Raw genomic sequence first — 21,612 nt, forward strand, 5'->3', positions numbered from 1 at the left:
CAGTGCCATTGTAACTTTGAACAGTGACTAAGTGAACTGTTGTAAGTTGAAGACTACCTGTACTTCATCACCTTTTTCTTTCTTTTTTCCTTTTTTGGTCATCAAGTTTTTGACACCTTGCTAGGCGACTGGTGGTACTTGGATGTTGCCATATCCTAAAAGTGGTACAATGGGTGAAAAGCCCTGTTCTAGCCAACATGCCCAGCATCTTAACCGCTGGGCCACCACACTGCCCAACTACTTTACTATATTCGGCTGTAATAAAAGGAATATCTCCAGATGGCTTCTCTTCCTTTGGGAATAGATAGATAAGCTTCCAAGGTTCTTCCTTGTGGCTGTGCAATGATTCCAAGCTACTTCCCTGCTTGATCTCTCCTTTCTGCCTGCTGGGCAGAAATGGATGTTTTTGCCAGAAGCAGGAAGTAAATGCTGGTTTCCACAAAAATGTTATAAATCATGGGCACGTGACCATAGAACATTGCAGATGGTCATAAGTGTAGGCTGGCTGCCAAGTGCCCGAAATGTGATCACGTGATCAGGGGGAATTTACCAGTCATCGGAACTTCGAATCTCTGTCGCAGGAATCCTGAGGGGCATCCATTGTAAAGCTTTGAACGGTTCCTAAGCGACCAGTCCTAAGTCGAGGACTGCCTGAAAAGAAATCTTCCATTGTCTTTTATAGCCTGGCATCTTTAATCAGTGGTGGGATTCAAATAAGTGATCAACCGGTTCTTTGGGTGGGCGCCGCTTCCAGAAATCCATTCTGGGCAACAACAGAAATTAGCTACCGGTTCTGCCGACATGGTGCGAACTGGCTGAATCCCGCCACTGATCTTAACTACCCTTTTCTGGGCACTCATCTCTGAAAGGAAGGTGGCTGACTTAACTTCTATTCTTATTGTTCTGCAGCGGTGAGGAACAAAACTTAACGAATTCAGAAGATCTAAAACTCGAATTTGGCTCTGAGGTGGCCTTGAAGAGCGTGATAAAGCGTCAGCTGATCATTACCAACCATTCAGAATTAGCCGCTCCTTTCACTATAGAAGTTGATTATTTCAGCAGCCCTCCACGACCTTCTGAGGATCAAGAAGGGTACATCTTGTTTCCTTCCATTTACCTTTTGATCGGGAGGGCAAAACTCCAGTAACTCTGGTTTGCTAGACTTCTCACGGGCCCCCAAATTTCCATGCCTGCATAGTTACAAATACTCCGTTCCTCACTCTTTCTAAGCACATCCTTGGGCATCCGGAGATCGGAATGGGAGAACTCAGCACAGCCAACTCGCCGCGGGGCAATTTAACAATTCAGTCTAATTATTTAAAATAAATTAAAAAATTGGGTTTTTTTTTAAAGAAAATCGCATTTCATTCCGTCCTTCCTTTTGCATCCTTTCCTTAATGATTCCGTCCTGCCATTTCTTTGGTGTTAGCGTAACCCTTGTGTCGTGGCGAATTGTCCCACCGCAAGTCGGCCGTGGCGAGTTGGCTGCGTTGAATCGTCATGGACCCTCCAGAGATGGGCTTTGGAAAAGTTGACTGTCCTTTCTCTCTAATAAGGAATTCGTCCCCAGGCGAGATGGAATCTCAGATAAAAGCCCCATTCAGCTAATCCCACCAATGTTTCTCCTTTATAATTTTTTCCCCAATTGCTGACTCAGTGGGATCTTATCAGATGCGACACAGGATATGCGAAGAAAAGTGTATTACCGAGTTCTCACGTCAATAGAAACTATAGGCGTCTGTCTGTCTGTCTGTCTATCTACAGTATCTATCTATCTAGCATCTGTCTGTGTCTGTCTGTGTATCTGTCTGTCTCTATCTAGCATCTGTGTCTGTCGGTCTGTCTCTATCATCTGTCTGTGTCTGTCTGTCTGTCTATCTATATCTATCTATCTATCTATCTATCTATCTATCTATCTATCTATCTATCTATCTATCTATCATCTATCTATCTCCATCTGCCTATCTATCATCTATCCATGCATCCATCCGTCTATTTATTATCTATCTATCTATCTATCTATCTATCTATCTATCTATCTATCTATCTATCTATCATCTGTCTGTGTCTATCTATATCATCTGTCTGTCTCCATCCATCCATCCATCCATCCATCCATCCATCCATCCATCCATCCATCTATCCATCCATCCATCCATCCATCCAATATTTACAAATGCCCTCTTAAGAAAATGGCTTCCTGCTGTGCTTGGTGATGATGGGGCTTGTAGTGCTTCCCAGAACTACCACCCTGAAAGGGACATGGTGTCCCTTTCGCTAACAGATCAGCCTTTTCCAGGTGAAAAAATGACCTGCAGTCTTTTTAAGTATATTCCTGAAGCGTGCATCACGTCTGCAGATACCAAGGCATCCTTAGGAGTTGTCATGTGTTTCCTCTATCTAGGGACACAATGGTGGAGAAAAGCAGGCGAACAACAGGATCATTTGTAAAGAGGAAGCAGTCGGGTAAGGGGAAAAAAATCTGTTGTGTTTTTGTAGCAGGTAAGAAAAAAAAAGCTGTTATGTTTTTGTAGACAGGAAGTTTGTGAGGCTGGAGACTTGTTTTGATGGGAAGATGCCGCTGGCCTGTCCCATTCAGACCACGGGGAATCCAGCAGCAGATGCCGTTTTTGTTTTTCTGCTTTTCCAGCCTTCCAGAGCGGCATGCTGTCCCGCGGGAAAGGAGCGGCTTTCCACGTGCATCCGTCGGAGGGGATCCTGACGGCTTTCCAGGAGATTACTATAGAGATCACAGCCTACAACAATATGTGGGGAGATTATAAGGATGTTCTCATCTGTAAGGTAGGCGGCCTGTCTGAGCCAGCAGATGGAACGTGGACCTAACATCAGAGCAGTGGATGGCGAAGCCGTGGCACATGTTTCAAAGGGGACATGCCAGGATGTTTAGAGTGACACACGAGCGTTCACCAACGCTCCGTCAGAACCATTCTCCAAAGCATTGCCCTTCTTTAGATTCCAGATCAGCCAGGTGTGATAAAGGAGAACATTTTCAAATTTCAGATTCAGAATAGAGCTGGAAGGGACTCTGGAGGCCTTCTAGTCCAGGGGTAGGCAACCTTGGCTCTTTTATGACTGGTGGACTTCAACTCCCAGAATTCCTGAGCCGGCATGGCTCAGGTTGGAAACCTCTCTCTTTCACCTCAGCATGGCTGGCTCAGGAATTCTGGGAGTTGAAGTCCACAAGTCATAAAGCGGCCTAGGCCTAGGCCAGGGATAGGCAACCTTGGCTCTTTTATGACTGGTGGACTTGAACTCCCAGAATTCCTGAGCCGGCATGGCTCAGCTTGGAAACCTCTCTCTTTCTCCTCAGCATGGCTGGCTCAGGAATTCTGGGAGTTGAAATCCACAAGTCATAAAGCGGCCTAGGCCTAGGCAACCTTGGCTCTTTTATGACTGGTGGACTTCAACTCCCAGAATTCCTGAGGCAGCATGGGGGAAACTTTGGCCCCTTCATGACTCATGGACTTCAACTCCCAGAATTTCTGAGCCATCAGGGCTCAGCTTGGAAACCTCTCTCTTTCTCCTCAGCATGGCTGGCTCAGGAATTCTGGGAGTTGAAGTCCACCAGTCATAAAAGAGCCAAGGTTGCCTACCCCTGCTCTAGTCCAAATCCCTGCTCGAGCAGGAAACCCAGTGGTGGGATTCAAATAGGTGAACAACCAGTTCTCTGTGTGGATGCTGCTTCTGGAAGTCCATTCTGGGCCTGGGCAACAAAAAAATTAGCTACCGGTTCTGCCGAAGTGGTGCAGACTGGCTGAATCCCACCACTGAGGCAATCCTATTTTGTTCCAACAAGTGGCTGTCCAATCTCTTCTTAAAAATCTTTAGTGATGGAGCACCCACAACTTCTGAAGGCAAGCCATTCCACTGGTTAATTATTCTCACTGTCAGGAAGTTTCTCCTTAATTCCAGGCTGCTTCTCCTCCTTGATTGGTTTCCATCCGTTGCTTCTTGTCCTGTCCTCTGGAGCTTTGGAAATTAAGTTGACTCCCCCTCTGCCTTACGGCAGCCCCTCAAATACTGGGAGACTGCTATCATGTCACCCCCAGTCCCTCTTTTCTCTAGACTGGCTATATCCATTTCCTGCAGCCATTCTTCATATGTTTTAGTCTCCAGGCCTTTAATCATCTTAGCTGATCTTCTCTGCACTTTTTCCAAAGTCTCAACATATTTTCGTAATGTGGTGACCAAAACTGGATGCAGCATTCCAGGTGTGGTCTTACCCAAGTTTTATGAGGCAGTACTTTATAAGGTAGTAGAGCTTTAAAAAGGGACGCGGTGGCTCAGTGGGTTAGGACGCTGAGCATGTCGATCAGAAGATCGGCAGTTTGGCGGGTTGAATCCTGAGTGCCGCGTAGCAGAGTGAGCGCCTGTTACTCGTCCCAGCTTCTGCCAACCTAGCAGTTCGAAAGCACGTAAAAATGCAAGTAGAAAAATAGGGACCACTACGGTGGGAAGGTAACAGCGCTCCGTGTGCCTTTGGCGTCTAGTCATGCCGGCCACATGACCACGGAGACGTCCTCGGACAAGCACTGGCTCTTCGGCTTTGAAACGGAGATGAGCACCGGCCCCTAGAGTCAGAAACGACTAGCACGCACATGCGGGGGAACCTTTACCTTTACCTTTTACTTTATAAGGTAGTACCACTTTAAAACAACCTTAAAAAACTTGTAGCTCAGGTTAAAATGAGCTGGGTATAAAAAAATTCCTTTCTTATGCAGGTGGGCGATTTAGAGGCCAAGTTGATCCCCATGCAGATGTCTGTGAAAGGCTGCCCCATCTTCCTGCAGATGACTGGACCAAGCCATCCCATGGCGACCCCCACAGTCAGGTAGAGGTCAGGAGCTTTTTCCAAGGCTACCAGGAACTCCCAATTGCAAGGCGGTGGAAATTTCAGACAGATGTATTCTAGAGCAGCAGGAACTTGTATTTTTCCCCTTTGGAAAGATAATCCTGACCTGGCCACAGCTCTTACGTGCCACGGGGATGTTGAAGGACTGACCCAGTGACAGCAACGGATCTCCCCAAAGGCTGCAGCCCATATCTATTGCAAGAGACGCGGATGAAGCTCTTTGATTTTTAATCCCCTGGAGCTCCTGCCTGAAGAACTAATGCTTGTTTTCATCCAGGTTTACCTTGTGTTTTAGTCCCCCCCCCCATTTGGCTTAGTGCTTAAGGCACCGGACTAGAAAGCCAGAGGCTGTGAATTCAAGTCCCACCTCAGCCATGACAGCGGTCTGGGTGACTTTGGATCAATCGCCAGGAGACCGTGAGTTCTAGTCCCGCCTCAGGCATGAAAGCCGGCTGGGCGACTTCGGGCCAATCACTAGAGGACTGTGAGTTCTAGTCCCGCCTCAGGCATGAAAGCCGGCTGGGTGACTTCGGGCCAATCACTAGAGGACTGTGAGTTCTAGTCCCGCCTCAGGCATGAAAGCCGGCTGGGCGACTTCGGGCCAATCACTAGAGGACTGTGAGTTCTAGTCCCGCCTCAGGCATGAAAGCCGGCTGGGCGACTTCGGGCCAATCACTAGAGGACTGTGAGTTCTAGTCCCGCCTCAGGCATGAAAGCCGGCTGGGTGACTTTGGGCCAGTCATTCTCTCTCTCAACCCCAACCCACCTCACAGGGTGGTTGTTGTGGGGAAAATACAAGGAGGAAGGCATATTGGATATGTTTGCCGCCTTGAGTTATTTGTAAAAATAATAAAGGCGGAACACAAATAAAGAAAGAAAGAAAGAAAGATCCTTACTTTGGTGCAAATAGTTTTGCATTCTTCCAGAAAGTTCCTGTAAGCTTCTGGCTGGGTTGATTAGCTGGAGGGATCCTGGGAGATATATTTTCCACATCCCCCAATATTTCAAAACATTGTTCTTGCTAGTTAAATAATTAGCTTTCTCTTAATAATCATTGTTATTTTCAGGTAGTCCCCAACTTACTGTCATTCTTTTAATGACCATTTCAAAGCTGCAGTGGTGCTGAAAAAAGCGACTCGTGATTAGTCCTCACACTTACGACCATTGCAACATCCCTGTGGTCACGTTTGCAAGGTCATAAGTTTCACTCATGGTGTCTTGTCAAACAAGCAAAGTAATTCACTTAACGACCGTTGCAAAAATATTTGTAAAATCAGGTGCAGGTATGTGATACCTCACTCAATGACAGTACCACTTAACAATGAATTTTCTGGTTGTAAGTCAAGGACAACCTGTTCAGATCCCACATAATACCTTGTTTTCTTCCCAGGTTTGGAGCTCACATCTCTGGAGGAGACACTGTTTCACGGTACATCCGTCTCAACAACCCCACTCCCTTTGGTAAGAGTTTGTACCGGCCAGTGTCATTTCCCCCCGAAAACAGGCAACCCCCCCTGCTTTCCCCCCTGCAGGAAAACAAAGGATCAAGGCTGAGGAATTCTGGAAGTTGAACTCCACAAGTCATAAAAGGGCCAAGTTTGAAGAGCCCTGGATCAAGGTCTTTGCAAGTTTGGAAAACACCTAAGAATATGTCTCCCCTTGTCTTTTCCTTGCCCCCCCCCCAAAATGTCTGTGGATTTTGAGATTTTCTCCAAGCAACATTCAAAATATCTTCCAACCTTGAGGATGAGATGATGATGATGGTAACAACAACCAACAATAATAAAGTTGGAAGGGACCTTGGAGGTCATCTAGTCCAACCCCCTGCTCAGGCAGGAAACCCTATACCATTTCAGACAAATGGCTGTCCGGTCTCTTCTTAAAAACTTCCAGTGTTGGAGCACCCGCAACTCCTGGAGGCAGCTGTTCTAGTTTGCTTCTCTCCTTGTCTGCCTTCGGGCGCTTTGGAGAATAGCTGGACTCCCTCTTCTTTGGGGCAGCCCCTGAGATATTGGAACACTGCTATCATGTCACCCCTCGCCGCCCTCTTCACTAGACTAGACATGCCCAATTCCTGCAACTGTTCTTCATATGTTTTAGCCTCCAGTCCCGTTAATCATCTTTGTTGCTCCTGTCTGCACTCTTTCTAGACAGAGTCTCTAGAGTTTTTGAAAGATCTGCAAAATTTTTAGCCCAACAGCCTGGGGGATCCTTGGAGCTGAAATCCACACATCTTAAAGTTGCCAAGTTTAAAAAACCCTCTTTTAGCCAATGATCTCCTGAGGTTACAGTCAACCCCATACTTAGCTGCAAACCTTTAGCCACCCTGATTTTGATTTCACCTTTTCTCCTTTCTTCAATTCAGACATTCGAATGGACTGGGAAAGTTACAACCAAGATAAAGACGATGACAAACTGATTGATCTCTTGGTGTTTTATGGTGCACCTTTTCCAATCAAGGACTCAGACGGCAATGAAATCAACGTTCTCTGGGAGTCAGAAACCTCCTCTAAGAAAATGTCTTCCACTTCAGACTCTACCTGGTCATTAACCAAGGAGAACCCGGTTAGTAAATAGACAGTTTAAAAAGTGTTATTTTCCTCCCTTTTAAAAGATTTCTCCAAAATAAGGTTTTCTTAGAATACATGGCATTTTTTACAATGTGGGCAAGACATTTAAGGATAGGATAGGATAGGATAGGATAGGATAGGATAGGATAGGATAGCATAGGATAGGATAGGATAGGATAGGATAGGATAGGATAGGATAGGATAGGATAGGATAGGATAGGATCTTTATAGAGAATAGAATAGAATAGAATAGAATAGAATAGAATATAGAATAGAATTAGAATGGAATAGAATGGAATAGAATAGAATAGAATAGAATAGAATAGAATAGAATAGAATAGAATAGAATAGAATAGAATAGAATAGAATAGAATAGAAAATATGGAATAGAGTGGAATGGAATAGAATTAGAATAGAATTAGAATGGAATAGAATAGAATACAATAGAATACAATAGAATACAATAGAATAGAATACAATAGAATACAATACAATACAATACAATACAATACAATACAATTCTTTATTGGCCAAGAAAAGGAATTTGTCTCCAGTGCATAATTTACAATTCTCTGTTATTCAATCGCCGCGAGCGCGACCCGCCCGCCCGTCCCGCCGAGGGAAACCAAAGTCTTTGGGTTCCAGGGGGAGTATGGTTGCAAAGCTGAAACTTAAAGGAATTGACAGAAGGGCACCACCAGGAGTGGAGCCTGCGGCTTAATTTGACTCAACACGGGAAACCTGATCGTACAGATTTACCTTGTCTAAAACCAGGAATTTTGGAACCCATGCAAGTTGTGGGCTTGCCTTTATTTAAATCAACTGACCTCCCTTCCAACTTGGGGCAGTACTTCCTGTGCTATATTTTCTTTATTCTCAGTTGGCTTTGCTTTCAGAGTTGCCATCATTTAGAAGCAGCCGTGAAAGAATAAAAACACTGGGGAGCTTATCCTCTTGCCATTTTTATTGTCTATGTTGAGTACTGGGTTTCTTGGAAGCAGGAGGCGAGAGGAGAGGGTTCAAACAGGAACATTGCTTTATTGTAGTAACAGGAACAGAACTGAGAACTGAGGCTTCTGCGCAGCTACTTATACGGTTGGCCACTAGGCGGCAGCCAATAGGTTTAAAGGAACCCATTCCCGCCCCAGAGCCAACCAATGGTCGTCCTGGAGACTGCATGTCTGGGCAGCCAGCGACCGTTACACAGACACCCTAATTAAGCAATCTCAAGCAGCATTCAAAAGACAGGTGAAAACAGTTCAAGTAAAAGTCCCAATACATTACACCCTGTCAGAATCCATCTATATCCCATTCGTAAATGTAAGTCTAAAATATTATACCCCTTCCTGGATTCTGCCATTTTCCCGAGGGGAGAAGAGAGGATGTTTATTCAGCCTGCCTGTAGGCTGTTTCAAAGACCAGGGAAAACCTTTTGAATTGAGGACAACAAAGGGAGGGAAGGGAGAAGGAGATCTGGTTTGTATCTCCATTTGAATCTGAAAAGGAAGGAGGTAATAGTCATAAAGGCACAGGAAGATCTCTCTTTCCCACGAAAGGGTTTGACACCTAAGTTTAATTGATGTGAGTCTGACCAAATAGGTTTGAGGGGAGGGGGTTGAACCGGGAACTCTTTATAAAGTATCAAAGTGTAACACAATGCCAGATCCTGTCTTGTATTTCCACAACCGATCATGTCCTAGTAAAAACTCCTTTTGGACAAGACCTGGCTCCAAGAGTTCTTTATTTTCCTAAGATGTGGTTTGGGGTGGGTCCTGACACACCCTATATCAAGTTCTTTTCTGCCTAACCATGTGACTGGCAGAAGAGCCATTTGTACCGTACAGAACCTCTAGTGTAGTCTTTCTCAACCTTGACAACTTTAAGAAGGGGGCGAACCAACTCCCAGAATTCCCCAGTCAGCATGCTAGCTGAGGAATTCTTGGAATTGATGTCCGCCCATCTTAAAGTTGTCTAAGATGAAAATCACTGCTCTACTGTTTCACTTTAACACAAGATTTTAATCCTTATTGGGTAAAAAGTTGGTGCCGTTGCAGCAATGAAAGAGGTTTGTTTTTTGTCCCTTAAAGAATGGGACAAAAGGCTTGTTCCATTCTAGCCAGTGGAGCATGGGTAATCACTGTGCAGCTTTGTCAGTAGACAGAGGATTTAAGGGTGGACGCTGAGCTTGTCGATCAGAAGGTCGGTAGTTTGGCAGGTCGAATCCCGAGTGCCGCATAACAGAGTGAGTGCCTGTTACTCGTCCCAGCTTCTGCCAACCTAGCAGTTCGAAGGCACGTAAAAATGCAAGTAGAAAAATAGGGACCACTACGGTGGGAAGGTAACAGCGCTCCGTGCGCCTTTGGCGTCTAGTCATGCCGGCCACATGACCACGGAGACGTCCTCGGACAAGCGCTGGCTCTTCGGCTTTGAAACGGAGATGAGCACCGGCCCCTAGAGTCGGAAACGACTAGCACGCATGTGCGGGGGAACCTTTACCTTTACCTTAAGGAGTAAAAGGGTTGGTCCCTACACATAATCTACTAAGAAAAGTCTTTGGAGGCTGTTTTATAATCACTTCCAGACAGGAATAGAAGGTTGAAGGTCTGTGGTTTCTCTACTTGACATGCAATAAAAAGTTGAAAAACTATTTGCACATTCAAGGCTGAGCTTTGCTTCCTTCTCTTCCAGCTGTGAATGTGATGTTCAGGATACAAAATTTGATCCACTTCAGTTACATCCATACTGTTTCCGGCAGAGATTCCAAGCCATTATTCTGTACCTCTTTTAAAATGTAGTTCATGCTTATATTCATGTAACTTTCCCCCTGTTTCTATTGAATCAACTACCAGTCTTGGCAGGATTTTATTATTATTATTATTATTTCTTTCCCTCTTTCCCATTTGTCCCTGTAGAATCTGGAGACACTTTTTGAGGATGATGAAGGAAGTTCTGATGACTCCCACTGGGAACCACAGACGCTCAAGCCAATAGTCTCTGTGGTCCTTCGACCTCACGAGGGCGTTCCCTCAGATTATCCTTTCTGCATCACTCCCAAACAGATTGTAAGTTGCAGCTCCCTTAATCCAGTCTGGCAAGGTGCGGGAGTTACAGAATGGGAGAACTCGCCACAGCCAACTCCCTGTGGCCAAGTCACCACAGCCAACTTGCCTCGGCCAACTCGCTGTGGGACAACTCCACCATGGGAGAAATCTACAATTAATCTAATTATTTAAAATAAATTTATTTATTTTTTTAATTTTTCTCACCATATTTCGCGTAACTCTTGTCCCGTGGCAAGTTGGCTACGGCGAGTTGTCCTAGACCTCTTCAGGTAGGAAGTGGTGTGGAGGGAGGCAAGAGGCTGAGCTTAGCAAGAGAAAAAGTGTTCTTTTCACTCTGTTACACCTTTCTATTTCTGTGGAAGTTTCCGTGGAGTGGTGTGACACCCACTTCCCTGCCAGTTTCCCAGATTTCAGTAAAAATATAGAAGTCTAGTAGCACGTTTTCAAATTAACCATTTTTTAAAAAAAGAAAAGTTGGCAAATTGTGGGACCTTTCTAAATTTGGGCTGCTATAGACTAACCCAAAGGGACGTGGTGGCTCAGTGGGTTAGGACGCTGAGCTTGTCGATCAAAAGGTCGGCAGTTTGGCGGGTCAAATCCCGAGTGCCGCGTAGCAGAGTGAGCGCCTGTTACTCGTCCCAGCTTCTGCCAACCTAGCAGTTCGAAAGCACGTAAAAATGCAAGTAGAAAAATAGGGACCACCACGGTGGGAAGGTAACAGTGTTCCGTGCGCCTTTGGCGTCTAGTCATGCCGGCCACGTGACCACGGAGATGTCCTCGGACAAGCGCTGGCTCTTCAGCTTTGAAACGGAGATGAGCACCGGCCCCTAGAGTCGGAAACGACTAGCACACATGTGCGGGGGAACCTTTACCTTTTTAGACTAACCCAACTAACCATCTAGCAAAACTGGGTAGAGTAGCGATTTCTCCACCATGGCAACTTTAAAATGGGTGGACTTCAACTCCCAGAATTCCCCAGCCCGTAAGGAGAAGCGGATGTACTAGGTCAAGAGATGGGGAACGAAGGCCCCTTTACGACTTGTGGACTTTGACTCCCGGAATTCTGGCCGTTGAAGTCCACAAGACATAAAAGGGCCATCGTTCCCCACCCCTGCGTTAGATGGTCACAAAAATGAGGGTTTTCTGTATCTCCGTTATCTTCTGGTGCTTGTCCACAATCTGCAAGCTAGGTCTGCATGTTTACTGGGGAATTTGGCAAGGTTGAAAACCCTGATCTAGAGGTTGGCTGTATTCCTACAACTCAGCTATGCTTGTTTTCCTTTGGTGCGTCCTTTGAACAGACCCGACTCTTGTTTCCAGGTTATCCCTGCAGGGGGCGCCGCTGCCATTCACATCTCCTTCACTCCTCTGATGCTTCCGGAAATCATTCATAAGTTTGAATGTGAAGGTTTTGCCCTCGGCTTCATGAGTCTGGACAGAGAGGTACACAAAGCAAGGTTGATTTGATTCTTTGCAAGTTCTTTTTGCTTCCCTTTTGGTCTCCAGCGAATCAGGCTTTTCTGCAGAATGAATAAGCTGTGATGTTGAGCCTTAAAAATCAAGTCAGTCTTATTTTGCAGGTGTAATGTATAAGATACCCGTGTCTCCCTTGGATAGGTTTCCTTCTCTGTCCCACAGCCAGATATATTCACCCATTTAGGAAGCATTTTCAGGGCATCCGTGGTGGAGAGGAAGAGTTTTTATCCCATTTTCTTTAAATCCGTCACAGGTTCCTCTCTCAGGATCCAATCCAGAAGCTGGGGAAGTCCTTTTTCACCATCTGCACATTATTTTGGTAGCAGATCCTTTGTCAATCAGATAGTAACAGACATGGGGTTTTACTCCAGTACCCCAAAGGAGGCTGCCGAAGAGTTGGCCAAATGGCAGCTTTGTTGGCCAATCTTCTGACATTTTGATAACGGTCCTTAAAATCCTCCCCTTGTTTGATGGGGTTCACCCCAAACTGAGGTTAAAAATTGCTTGCTAATTAAACTCCATCACTTGACCTTTTACTGGCAGTTGCACAGTTTTATTTATTTAAGAATCAAGCGTATTTGGCTGTCGCACTTCACAAAAAGAGAGATCAAGATCAGGCAGGGAGACCATGCTAGGGACACACACATGCACACACACCCCGGTCACCCAAAGAATTGCAACAGGTGGGATCCAAGAAGAGAACCTTCTCCGCTTTGTGGAATATTCTGCCCCTGGTGGTGAGGCTGGACTCCACTATTCTGGCCTTCGGTAAAGGTGTAAAAACACGGCTTCTGCGGCCTTGCTTGAGGCTCGCAGAAGAACACCCAGCCCTGGGGCTGATTACATCCTGAAAAACCACCCTTCGCCTTCCAATTGTTGTTCTTGTTAGCTGCAAAGTCGTGTCCGACCCATCACGACCCTATGGACAACGTTCCTCCTCCAGGCCTTCCTGTCCTCTACCATCTTCTGGAGTCCATTTGAGCTCACGCCTCCTGCTTCAGTGACTCCATCCAGCCACCTCCTTCTCTGTCGTCCCTTTCTTCTCTTGCCCTCAACCTTTCCCAGCATGAGGCTCTTCTCCAGTGAGTCCTTCCTTCTCATTAGGTGGCCAAAGTATTTGAGTTTCAACTTCAGGATCTGGCCTTCTAAAGAGCAGTCAGGGTTGATCTCCTCTAGGACTGACCGGTTTGATCGCCTTGCAGTCCAAGGGACTTGCCTTCCAATTAAGTAGTATTAATTTTCAATCCATCCTTGCCTTGCCTGTGGAGATTCTCAGTCATTCAGGTCCCTTTCTCAAAAGGGAGCTGATTCTCTGATTGGTTCTGAGAGGCAGGATAAGGACCGTAAGTGATTAGTTTTTCCCATAAGGAATAACGTCGCGAGCCACAAGGCAGCTGATACTGACAAGTTCTAGCTTGTGCGTTGAGTACCAAACAAACAGTGAGCACCAGGGCAGAATTTTCACGTCAAAATGCACTGAGTCCCTGATTCAGTGAATTTCAAAGCAGTTGAAGGCTAAGGTACCACTGCGTGGTTTCTTGGGTCTCCCAGGCCTAGTGACGTAAACAGGTCTTGAGGGATTTCTGGAACTTAAAGAGGGTGGAGCTGACCTAATTTCACGGGAGAACGTTTCATAAGAAGGTGCCACAGCAGAGAAGTCCCATCTCTCCAGACTCACCCAAAGTATATTCCTAGCAGATGGTTACCTACAGCATCTCCTTCTCCTACCAGGCCTAACGCAGCTGACTGATGATGTTGGATGTGTTTGGAATGATCAGGTTTGGGTAGGAAAGAACATTGAAATCAAAAAGCAGTTCTTACTGTCACCAACAAGCACTTGCTCTTCTCTTCGGGGTTTGTATGCTGCATTTTTTTTTAAAAAATGAACACCACGGGTAGTCCTCAACTTATGACCACAACTGTGTCCAGAATTTCTGTTCCTAAGTGAGACAGTTGTTACGTGAACTTTGCCCCATTTTACGACCTCCCTTGCCACAGTCGTTAAGTGAATCACTGCAGTTGCTAAGTTAGTAACAGGGTTGTTGGTTGAATCTGCCTTCCCCATTGACTTTGCTTGTCAGAAGGTCGCAAAAGGGGATCATGTGACTCTGAAGCATTGCAGCCTTCATAAATATGAGTCAGTTGCCAAGCATCCGAATTTTCATCACGTGACCATGGGGACGTTGCAAGTGTGAAAAATGGTGATGTCACCTTTTTTTCAGTGCCGTTGTAACTTTGAACGATCACTAAATGAACTGTTGTAACTTGAGGACTACCTGTATATAGTTATGAAAAAGGGGAGTTTTTCTTGATTCTTCCCCCCCTCCCCCCCAAATTGGTTGCAGCTCATTTGAAAGGCAGAGTTTTATTATTTATCATTCATTTATCATTTATCATTCATTACCATATAACATAATCTTCTCTAGTCTCGGATATAATAATAATATTTACGTGTCGGAGTTATTGAAATAAATTCTATAAACTGAAAGTGAAAGATTGCCCTTCCCAGCCTAATTTCATCCTTTTTGACTTTTCCCCTCCCTCCCTCAGATTATTCGGAAAGTCCCTGGGAACGTTACTCGTGAGGATGGCTATTCGCTTGCCCCGCTGAGGATCGATTTGCAAGCATTTGTCAAACCTGCTCTGTAAGCTTATGCTTGATGTTAAAGGGGCACGTTCTGAAATACGACTGACTTATTTATTTTATTTATCTATTAGATTTTTATCTTGCCTTTGTTACTTGACAAGTACAGGCAATCCTTGATTTACAAGAATTCATTTAGTGACTGTTCACATTTATAATGGCACCGGAAAAACTGACTTACGACCGTTTTTCGCACTTGCGACCATTGCAGCATCCCCATGGTCACATTCAGACTCTTGGCAACCGGCTCCTATTTATGACGGTCGCAGTGCCCCAGAGTCACGTGATCCCCTTTTGCGACCTTCTGATCAGCAAATTCGGTGGGGGGAAACCAGATTCACTTGACAATGAGTGTTACTAATTTAAGAACTGCAGCAGTCCGCTTAACAAAAATGTCGCAAGAAAAGTAGTAAAATGGTGCAAAATTCACTTAGCAAATGTTTCACTTGGCAACATGAATTTTGGGCTCGATAATAGTCATATCTCGAGGACTACCTGTAACACAAAACGGCGAGCATACATAATTGTTAGGCCTGTCCCAGCTCGGATTTTCAGGAAAGAAAGAGCCTCAACGCCAGCTGTAGTGAAAAGTACTCTTATACTGAAGCCAATTGGTTACAGCCTAGCAAAACCAGATCTGAATGTTCCCATGTAAAACCAGTGCTTTTTTTTCCTTCTCCCAGGCCCTCCCCCCTTGGTCCTTTCATAAATGTCCAATGGTTATTCAAACTAGGCCAGGGGGTGGGCAACCTTGGCTCTTTTATGACTCGTGGACTTCAACTCCCAGAATTCCTGAGCCAGCCACGCTGAGGGGAAAGGGAGAGGTTTCCGAGCTGAGCCATGCTGGCTCAGGAATTCTGGGAGTTGAAGTCCACCAGTCATAAAAGAGCCAAGGTTGCCTACCCCTGGCCTAGGCTGCTTTATGACTGGTGGACTTCAACTCCCAGAATTCCTGAGCCAGCCACGCTGAGGGGACAGGGAGAGGTTTCCAAGCTGAGCCATGCTGACTCAGGAATTCTGGGAGTTGAAGTCCACCAGTCATAAAAGAGCCAAGGTTGCCTACCCTTAAACTAGGTGCTTTGGTAGCAGTCCCATAGCTTGGCACCTGTTTGTTGGGCGTTTCCAGGCCGTTCTCACGCTTGTGTCCTTGGATCTGCCAGGCTCTCTTCTGGTCTGGCATCTCTGCTTCCTCCCATCCTGTCATTCCCCCCCCCCCCATGTCCCCTTGCTCTCCCCCTCCTCCCTTTTCTGGCAGGATGCCATCGAAGCGAAGCAAGACCCAGTCTTACATTTTGTTGGGCACCAAAAGATGCATTAGGGCTTTTTTGGGAGGGAAACACGGTATCAAGGTGATCAGCCTGGCCGGGCGTCCCACCTCCCTGGTGCGTGGCAGGAGGCGGGTGACCCGGATGGATTGCACATCCACCTGGCTCATGGGAGGCTTGCAGGACGCTCGCACAGCGACAGGTGGAGGCAGAGGCTTTGTGTGGGGGGAGAGAGGTAGCTGATCCTGGCACGGCTGCGGGCAAGCCGAGAGACGGAGGGTCAGAGTAGACAGCGCATCGGGATCACCTCCCCCAGTGGCTCGGCCTCCACCTGCTGCTGGTGTTGCTGTGTGAGCCTCCTGCAAGCCTCCCACGAGCCAGGTCACCTGCCTCCCTCCCTCCCTCCCCACCGCCTCTGCCTCCGTGCTCGGACTTACCTTTGCTGCTGAGGCCGCAGCTGCTCCTAGACACCGTCAGCCCCCACACGCTTGCTGTCTCCTGTGCTGGCCACTCCCATCCCCCGGGCTTATTTTGGGACAGGGCTTCTATTAAGAGCATGCTAAGAAATCAGGCTAGGGCTTATAATCATAATCATGAAGTTGGAAGGGACCTTGGAGGTCATCTAGTCCAACCCCCTGCTCAGGCAGGAAACCCTATTTCTGGGTGGGTTTTATTTTCGGGAAAACACAGTACTGGCCCAAACTCATTTTGCCAAGAGTGGGACTAGGACTCACCGTCTCCTGATGGTCGGCCCGGAATTACCCAGCTGGCTAAAGCAGAACTAGAACTCATGCCTTCTGGTTTCTAGGCTAGCACCTTAACCAGTACGCCAAACTGCCTCCCTTGCCTTTGGTCAGTGATGACATCTGAGCAAGAGGGAAGAAATTAGGGCCTGTATTTGGCACTGGTGAGACCACGGCTGTCTCACAGGTAGTCCTTTGAGTTACAACCACAATTTAGCCTCAGATTTCTGTGGCTAAGCGAAACATTTGTTAAGTGAATCCTGCTCCGTTTTATGGTTCCCCCCTCCCCTTGCCACAATCGGAGTTGTTAACTGAGTAGCATGGTTGTTAACTGAATCTGATTTCCCCACTGACTTTGTTTTTTCAGAAGGTTGCAAAAGGTGATTGACGTGATGACATGACACTGCAGCCGTCTAAATATGAGTCAGTTGCCATGGGGGTGCCGCTGCAATCATTATAAGCCCCTTTTTTCAGTGCTGTTATAACTCTGATCAGTCACTAAATGAACAGCTATAAATTGAGGACTACCTGTGTATCTTTATGATTCTGGGTGTCCCATTTTCACAGTGTTATGGAACAAGTTAGGGAAGGTACAGAGTAGGGGAAGCGAGGATCCGGCCCATGAGGGACAGGCTGGGCAAAATAAGATGCAGAGGAGATAAGATACTGGTGTTCGGATCCATAAAGAGAAGATACCTGGATGATGGTCTTGAACTATATCCATGGCCATGGAGACTAGGACTAGATATAGTGGATATAAACTGCAGAACTTAGATTCTGACAGCAAAACATAGTAGGACAGTCTACCTGTAAAAGGTAAGCTTTCTCCATCTTTTTAAGGAGGAGGCTAGGCAGTCATCTCTCACAAGTAATGGAACTGTTGTCCCATATAATACAGATGTTGACCTAAACCAGGGGTCTTCAAACTTGCCCCTTTTGTGACTTGTGGACTTCAACTCCCAGAATTCCTCAGCCAGGCACGCTCCACGTTCCTTGTGATTCTTTCCAACCTGCCATTCGGAGATTCTTGCTCCGTTGCCCCCTGGAATGTCCTTTGAAAACTACTTCTGGGTACCGCTGGAGATGTTGCCGTGACGGAGCTGGATCATCCCAGCAATTTTGGTCCCTGTAAATATCTTCTGTTCCTAGAACATGGCTGCTTGGGCCATTTCTAGGAGATACACTGCAAGGATAGATTGTTGCTTCCATTTGATCCCTGCGGGGTGATTTCTTTCACCTATTCTCGCCCGAAGCGCCCGAAGGCAGGAGAAGAAGCAATGGGTGGAAACTCATCAAGGAGAGAGAAGCAACCTAGGGCTAAGGAGAAACTTCCCGACAGTTAGAACAATTAACCAGTGGAACAACCTGCCTCCAGAAGCGGTGAATGCTCCAACACTGGAAGTTTTTAAGAAGAGAGTGGGCCGCCCTTTGTCTGAAATGGTATAGGGTTTCCTGCCTGAGCAGGGGGTTGGACTAGATGACCTCCAAGGTCCCTTCCAACTTTATTATTATTATTATTATTATTATTATTATTATTATTATTATTATTATTATTATTATTATTATTACCTAGCAAGATTTGTGGACTTCAGCTCCCAGGATTCCCTAGCCAGACACGCTGGGAGGTGAAGTTCACAAGTCTTAAAAGTTGTCAAGTTGGAAGACGTCAAGCATAGTTCATCCAGAGACTGGTGTATGTTCCATCTTTATTTGGCATGGGTCCGGGTTACTTACGGGAGCATCTGCTGCCGGCATCAACTTCCCTTCGTCCAGTGCGCTCCGACAGAGAGGGCCTCCTTAGGGTGCCGTCGGTCAAAGAGTGTCGACTGGCGGCCCCCAGGGGGAGGGCGTTCTCTGTGGGCGCGCCAGACCTTTGGAACCGTTTACCGGTGGAGCTCCGGATGGCTCCCGACCTTCGCTCCTTCCGACGTGACCTAAAAACATATTTATTTGAACAAGCCTGCCTGGTCTGATGGGTTTAGGGGTATTTTAACATTTTGTATTAATTTATTTAATTGGGCTGCTGTATTTAATATTTCTTTTAATTTTTATATATTGTATTTTATTGTATTGCCCTGTACACCACCCTGAGTCCTTCGGGAGAAGGGCGGTATAAAAAGTAAATTATTATTATTATTATTATTATTATTATTATTATTATTATTATTATTATTATTATTATTATTATTATTATTATTATTATTTTCACTTTTCATTGTGTTTTTGGACTTTCTGGAAGACTGTTTTTCATTGCTTACGTTTTCCTGCTGTGTTTGTTCTCATTTCCCAGTAAGTCACAATATCGTGCTTTCTTCCTTTAGGTTGACAATTGAAACAGACCTTGAGAAAGGGTTGGTGTTCCATGCAGTGGCCAGCAGTTTAATCCCAGAACCTCTTGTCAAGGATGTAAGCAATGCTTTTCTGCTTCTGAGATCACCAAAATGCTTGCATTTTGCACAGGAGAAAAAAAAGAGAATATTTTTTTTCTTATGCAGGTCCTTGACTTATAACACTTCATTTAGTGATTGTTCGAAGTTACACCAGCACTGAGAAAAGTGACTTATGACCATTTTCACACACATAACCATTGCAGCATTCCCATGGACATGTGATCAAAATCAGGATGCTTGGCAACTGGCTCATATGGATTACGGTCGCAGTGTCCCGGGGCCACGTGATCATCTTTTGTGACTTTAACCACCCTGTGACTAACTTAACAACTGCAGAAATTCACTTAAAAACGATGGCAAGGAAAGTAAAATGGGGCAAAATTCACTTAATAAATTTCTCCCTTAGCGACATAAAGTTTGGGCTCAATTGTGGTCGTAAGTCAAGGACTACCTTTATATTTGTTATTTGGAAAAAATCATTTTGGAACAGCTCAGTCCAAGAATAGTTAGAAGGGAGATAGAGAGGGCTTTGTAAGTGAACACAAGGCCGCTGTTTTATGTGGAAGAACCGATTTGTTCCTAAAGTCAGTTAATTGGCCATAATATACATTGGCCATAAAATAATAAACTGCACCCAGTTTTGGTCACCACGATGTAAAAAAGATGTTGAGACTCTAGCTTTTTCAGCTGCTGCTGCACACTGCTGGCTCATGGTTAAGTGATTGTTGTGATTCAGGGTCAGCCTGTGGGTTCAGCAGTTGGGTCGGACGATTCAGAGGAGGAGGGGGGTGTTGAAGACCTTGCTGAGGGGGTTGAAGATCTTGCTGATGATAGCCCTCAGGCAGGACCCTCCCACTTGGTCACCCTGGAGACCCAGCTGTGTGAGCCTGACAGCGTGGATGAAGATGACCCACAGCTGGCCCTGTTCAAGGACGCCCGACGCAGGAGGCAGTCAAGTAGGAGTAAACAGAGGGGCTTCTCGGAAGGAGGCAGAGAGAGGCCATGCCCTGAACTCTTTATAAAGGGAATGTGTGGGGAGGGCTGGTTTGCTGAAAGCAACCGCTCAGATAGTGTTTCAAAGCTCCTGTATCTTGGTACATGTCTTGTTTGTTTTTTGTAGTAATAAATTTGGCAGACGTCATTCCAGCCTCTTGCCGTTTATAAAGGGGTTGCCTTTTCTGCAGGGCCGGTAGCAGGCTGGTACAGAACAGTGATCGTCCACTAGGACTCCAAGGTCCCTCTCACAGTTACTGTTTTTAAGCCAGTTCTTGCCCAATGTGTATTTGTACCTTTGATTTTTCCTGCCTAAATGTAAAACTTGGCTTTTCTCCACATTAAAACTCCTTTTGTTGGATAGGGCCCATTGTTCGAGTTTGTCAAGATCTTTTTGGATCCTGAGTTTGTCTTCTGGGGTGTTGGCTATGCCTGCCAGTTTGGTGTCGTCTGCGAATTTGATGAGTTCCCCTTCTATTCCCTCATCTAAGTCATTGATGAAGCTATTTAAGAGTCCTGGGCCTAAGACAGAACCTTGTGGTACCCCACTGCTTACTTCTCTCCATGTGGATGTAGTGCCGTTGAAGACTACTCGTTGAGTACGGTTTGCCAACCAGCTACAGACCCATCTGGTGGTGATGTTGTCTATTCCACCTTTTTCTAGCTTACCAAGGAGTAGGTTGTGGTCTACTTTATCATATGCCTTACTGAAGTCTAAGTATACTGCATCCACAGCATTTCGCTGGTCTGTTAGTTTAGTCACTTTGTTGAAGAATGAAATAAGATTGGCTTGGCTTGATCTGTTTTTAACAAACCCGTGCTGGCTACTAGTTATAGCTTTGTTTGCTTCTAGTTGTTCACAGATCTGTTTTTCATTATCTTTTCTAAGATCTTCCCAGGTATTGATGTTAAACTGATTGGTCTGTAGTTTCTTGGGTCTGTTTCCCCCCCCCCTTTCTTGATGATGGGAACTTATCTTCTGGAGTGTTGGCTATTCCTGCCAAGTTGGTATTCTATTCTATTCTATTCTATTCTATTCTATTCTATTCTATTCTATTCTATTCTATTCTATTCTATTCTATTCTATTCTATTCTATTCTATTCTATTCTATTCTATTCTATTCCATTCCATTCCATTCCATTCCATTCCATTCCATTCCATTCCATTCTATTCTATTCTATTCTATTCTATTCTATTCATTATTCCATATTCTATTCTATTCTATTCTATTCTATTCTATTCTATTCTATTCTATTCTATTCTATTCTATTCTATTCTATTCTATTCTATTCTATGCTATTCTATTCTCCTTCTGTTCTATTCTCCTTCTGTTCTATTTACTCTACTCTATTGTATTCAACTCTATTCTATTCTATTCTAAAACCCAATTGAGCCCAAAATTTTAATTGCTAAGTGAGACATTTGTTAAGTGAGTTTTGCCCTATTTTACAACCTTTCTTGCCACAGCTGGTAAGTGAATTACTGCAGTTGTTATGTTAGTAACCTGGTTGTTAAATGAATTTGGCTTCCCCATTGACTTTGTTCGTCCGAAGGTCGTAAAAGGGGATCACATCACTCTGGGACACTGCAACCCT

The 21,612-nt window shown here is 45.4% G+C and overlaps 1 protein-coding gene across 1 annotated transcript in view; it reads left to right on the forward strand.

Annotated features, from left to right (window-relative positions):
• The window catches only part of DLEC1 (DLEC1 cilia and flagella associated protein), a 91,460-nt gene that overhangs the window by 61,490 nt on the left and 8,358 nt on the right, over positions 1 to 21,612 (forward strand). The window contains exons 24-33 of the mRNA XM_083376968.1: positions 910 to 1,092; positions 2,405 to 2,466; positions 2,651 to 2,802; positions 4,743 to 4,852; positions 6,264 to 6,334; positions 7,239 to 7,438; positions 10,356 to 10,505; positions 11,826 to 11,948; positions 14,532 to 14,626; positions 18,955 to 19,039. Of these exons, the coding sequence (XP_083233094.1) occupies positions 910 to 1,092; positions 2,405 to 2,466; positions 2,651 to 2,802; positions 4,743 to 4,852; positions 6,264 to 6,334; positions 7,239 to 7,438; positions 10,356 to 10,505; positions 11,826 to 11,948; positions 14,532 to 14,626; positions 18,955 to 19,039 (1,231 nt within the window). The remainder of the gene's footprint in view (positions 1 to 909; positions 1,093 to 2,404; positions 2,467 to 2,650; positions 2,803 to 4,742; positions 4,853 to 6,263; positions 6,335 to 7,238; positions 7,439 to 10,355; positions 10,506 to 11,825; positions 11,949 to 14,531; positions 14,627 to 18,954; positions 19,040 to 21,612) is intronic.

Source organism: Vipera ursinii, assembly GCF_947247035.1.
Source record: "Vipera ursinii genome assembly, chromosome: Z".
In the NCBI taxonomy this organism is placed as follows: Eukaryota; Metazoa; Chordata; class Lepidosauria; order Squamata; family Viperidae; genus Vipera; species Vipera ursinii.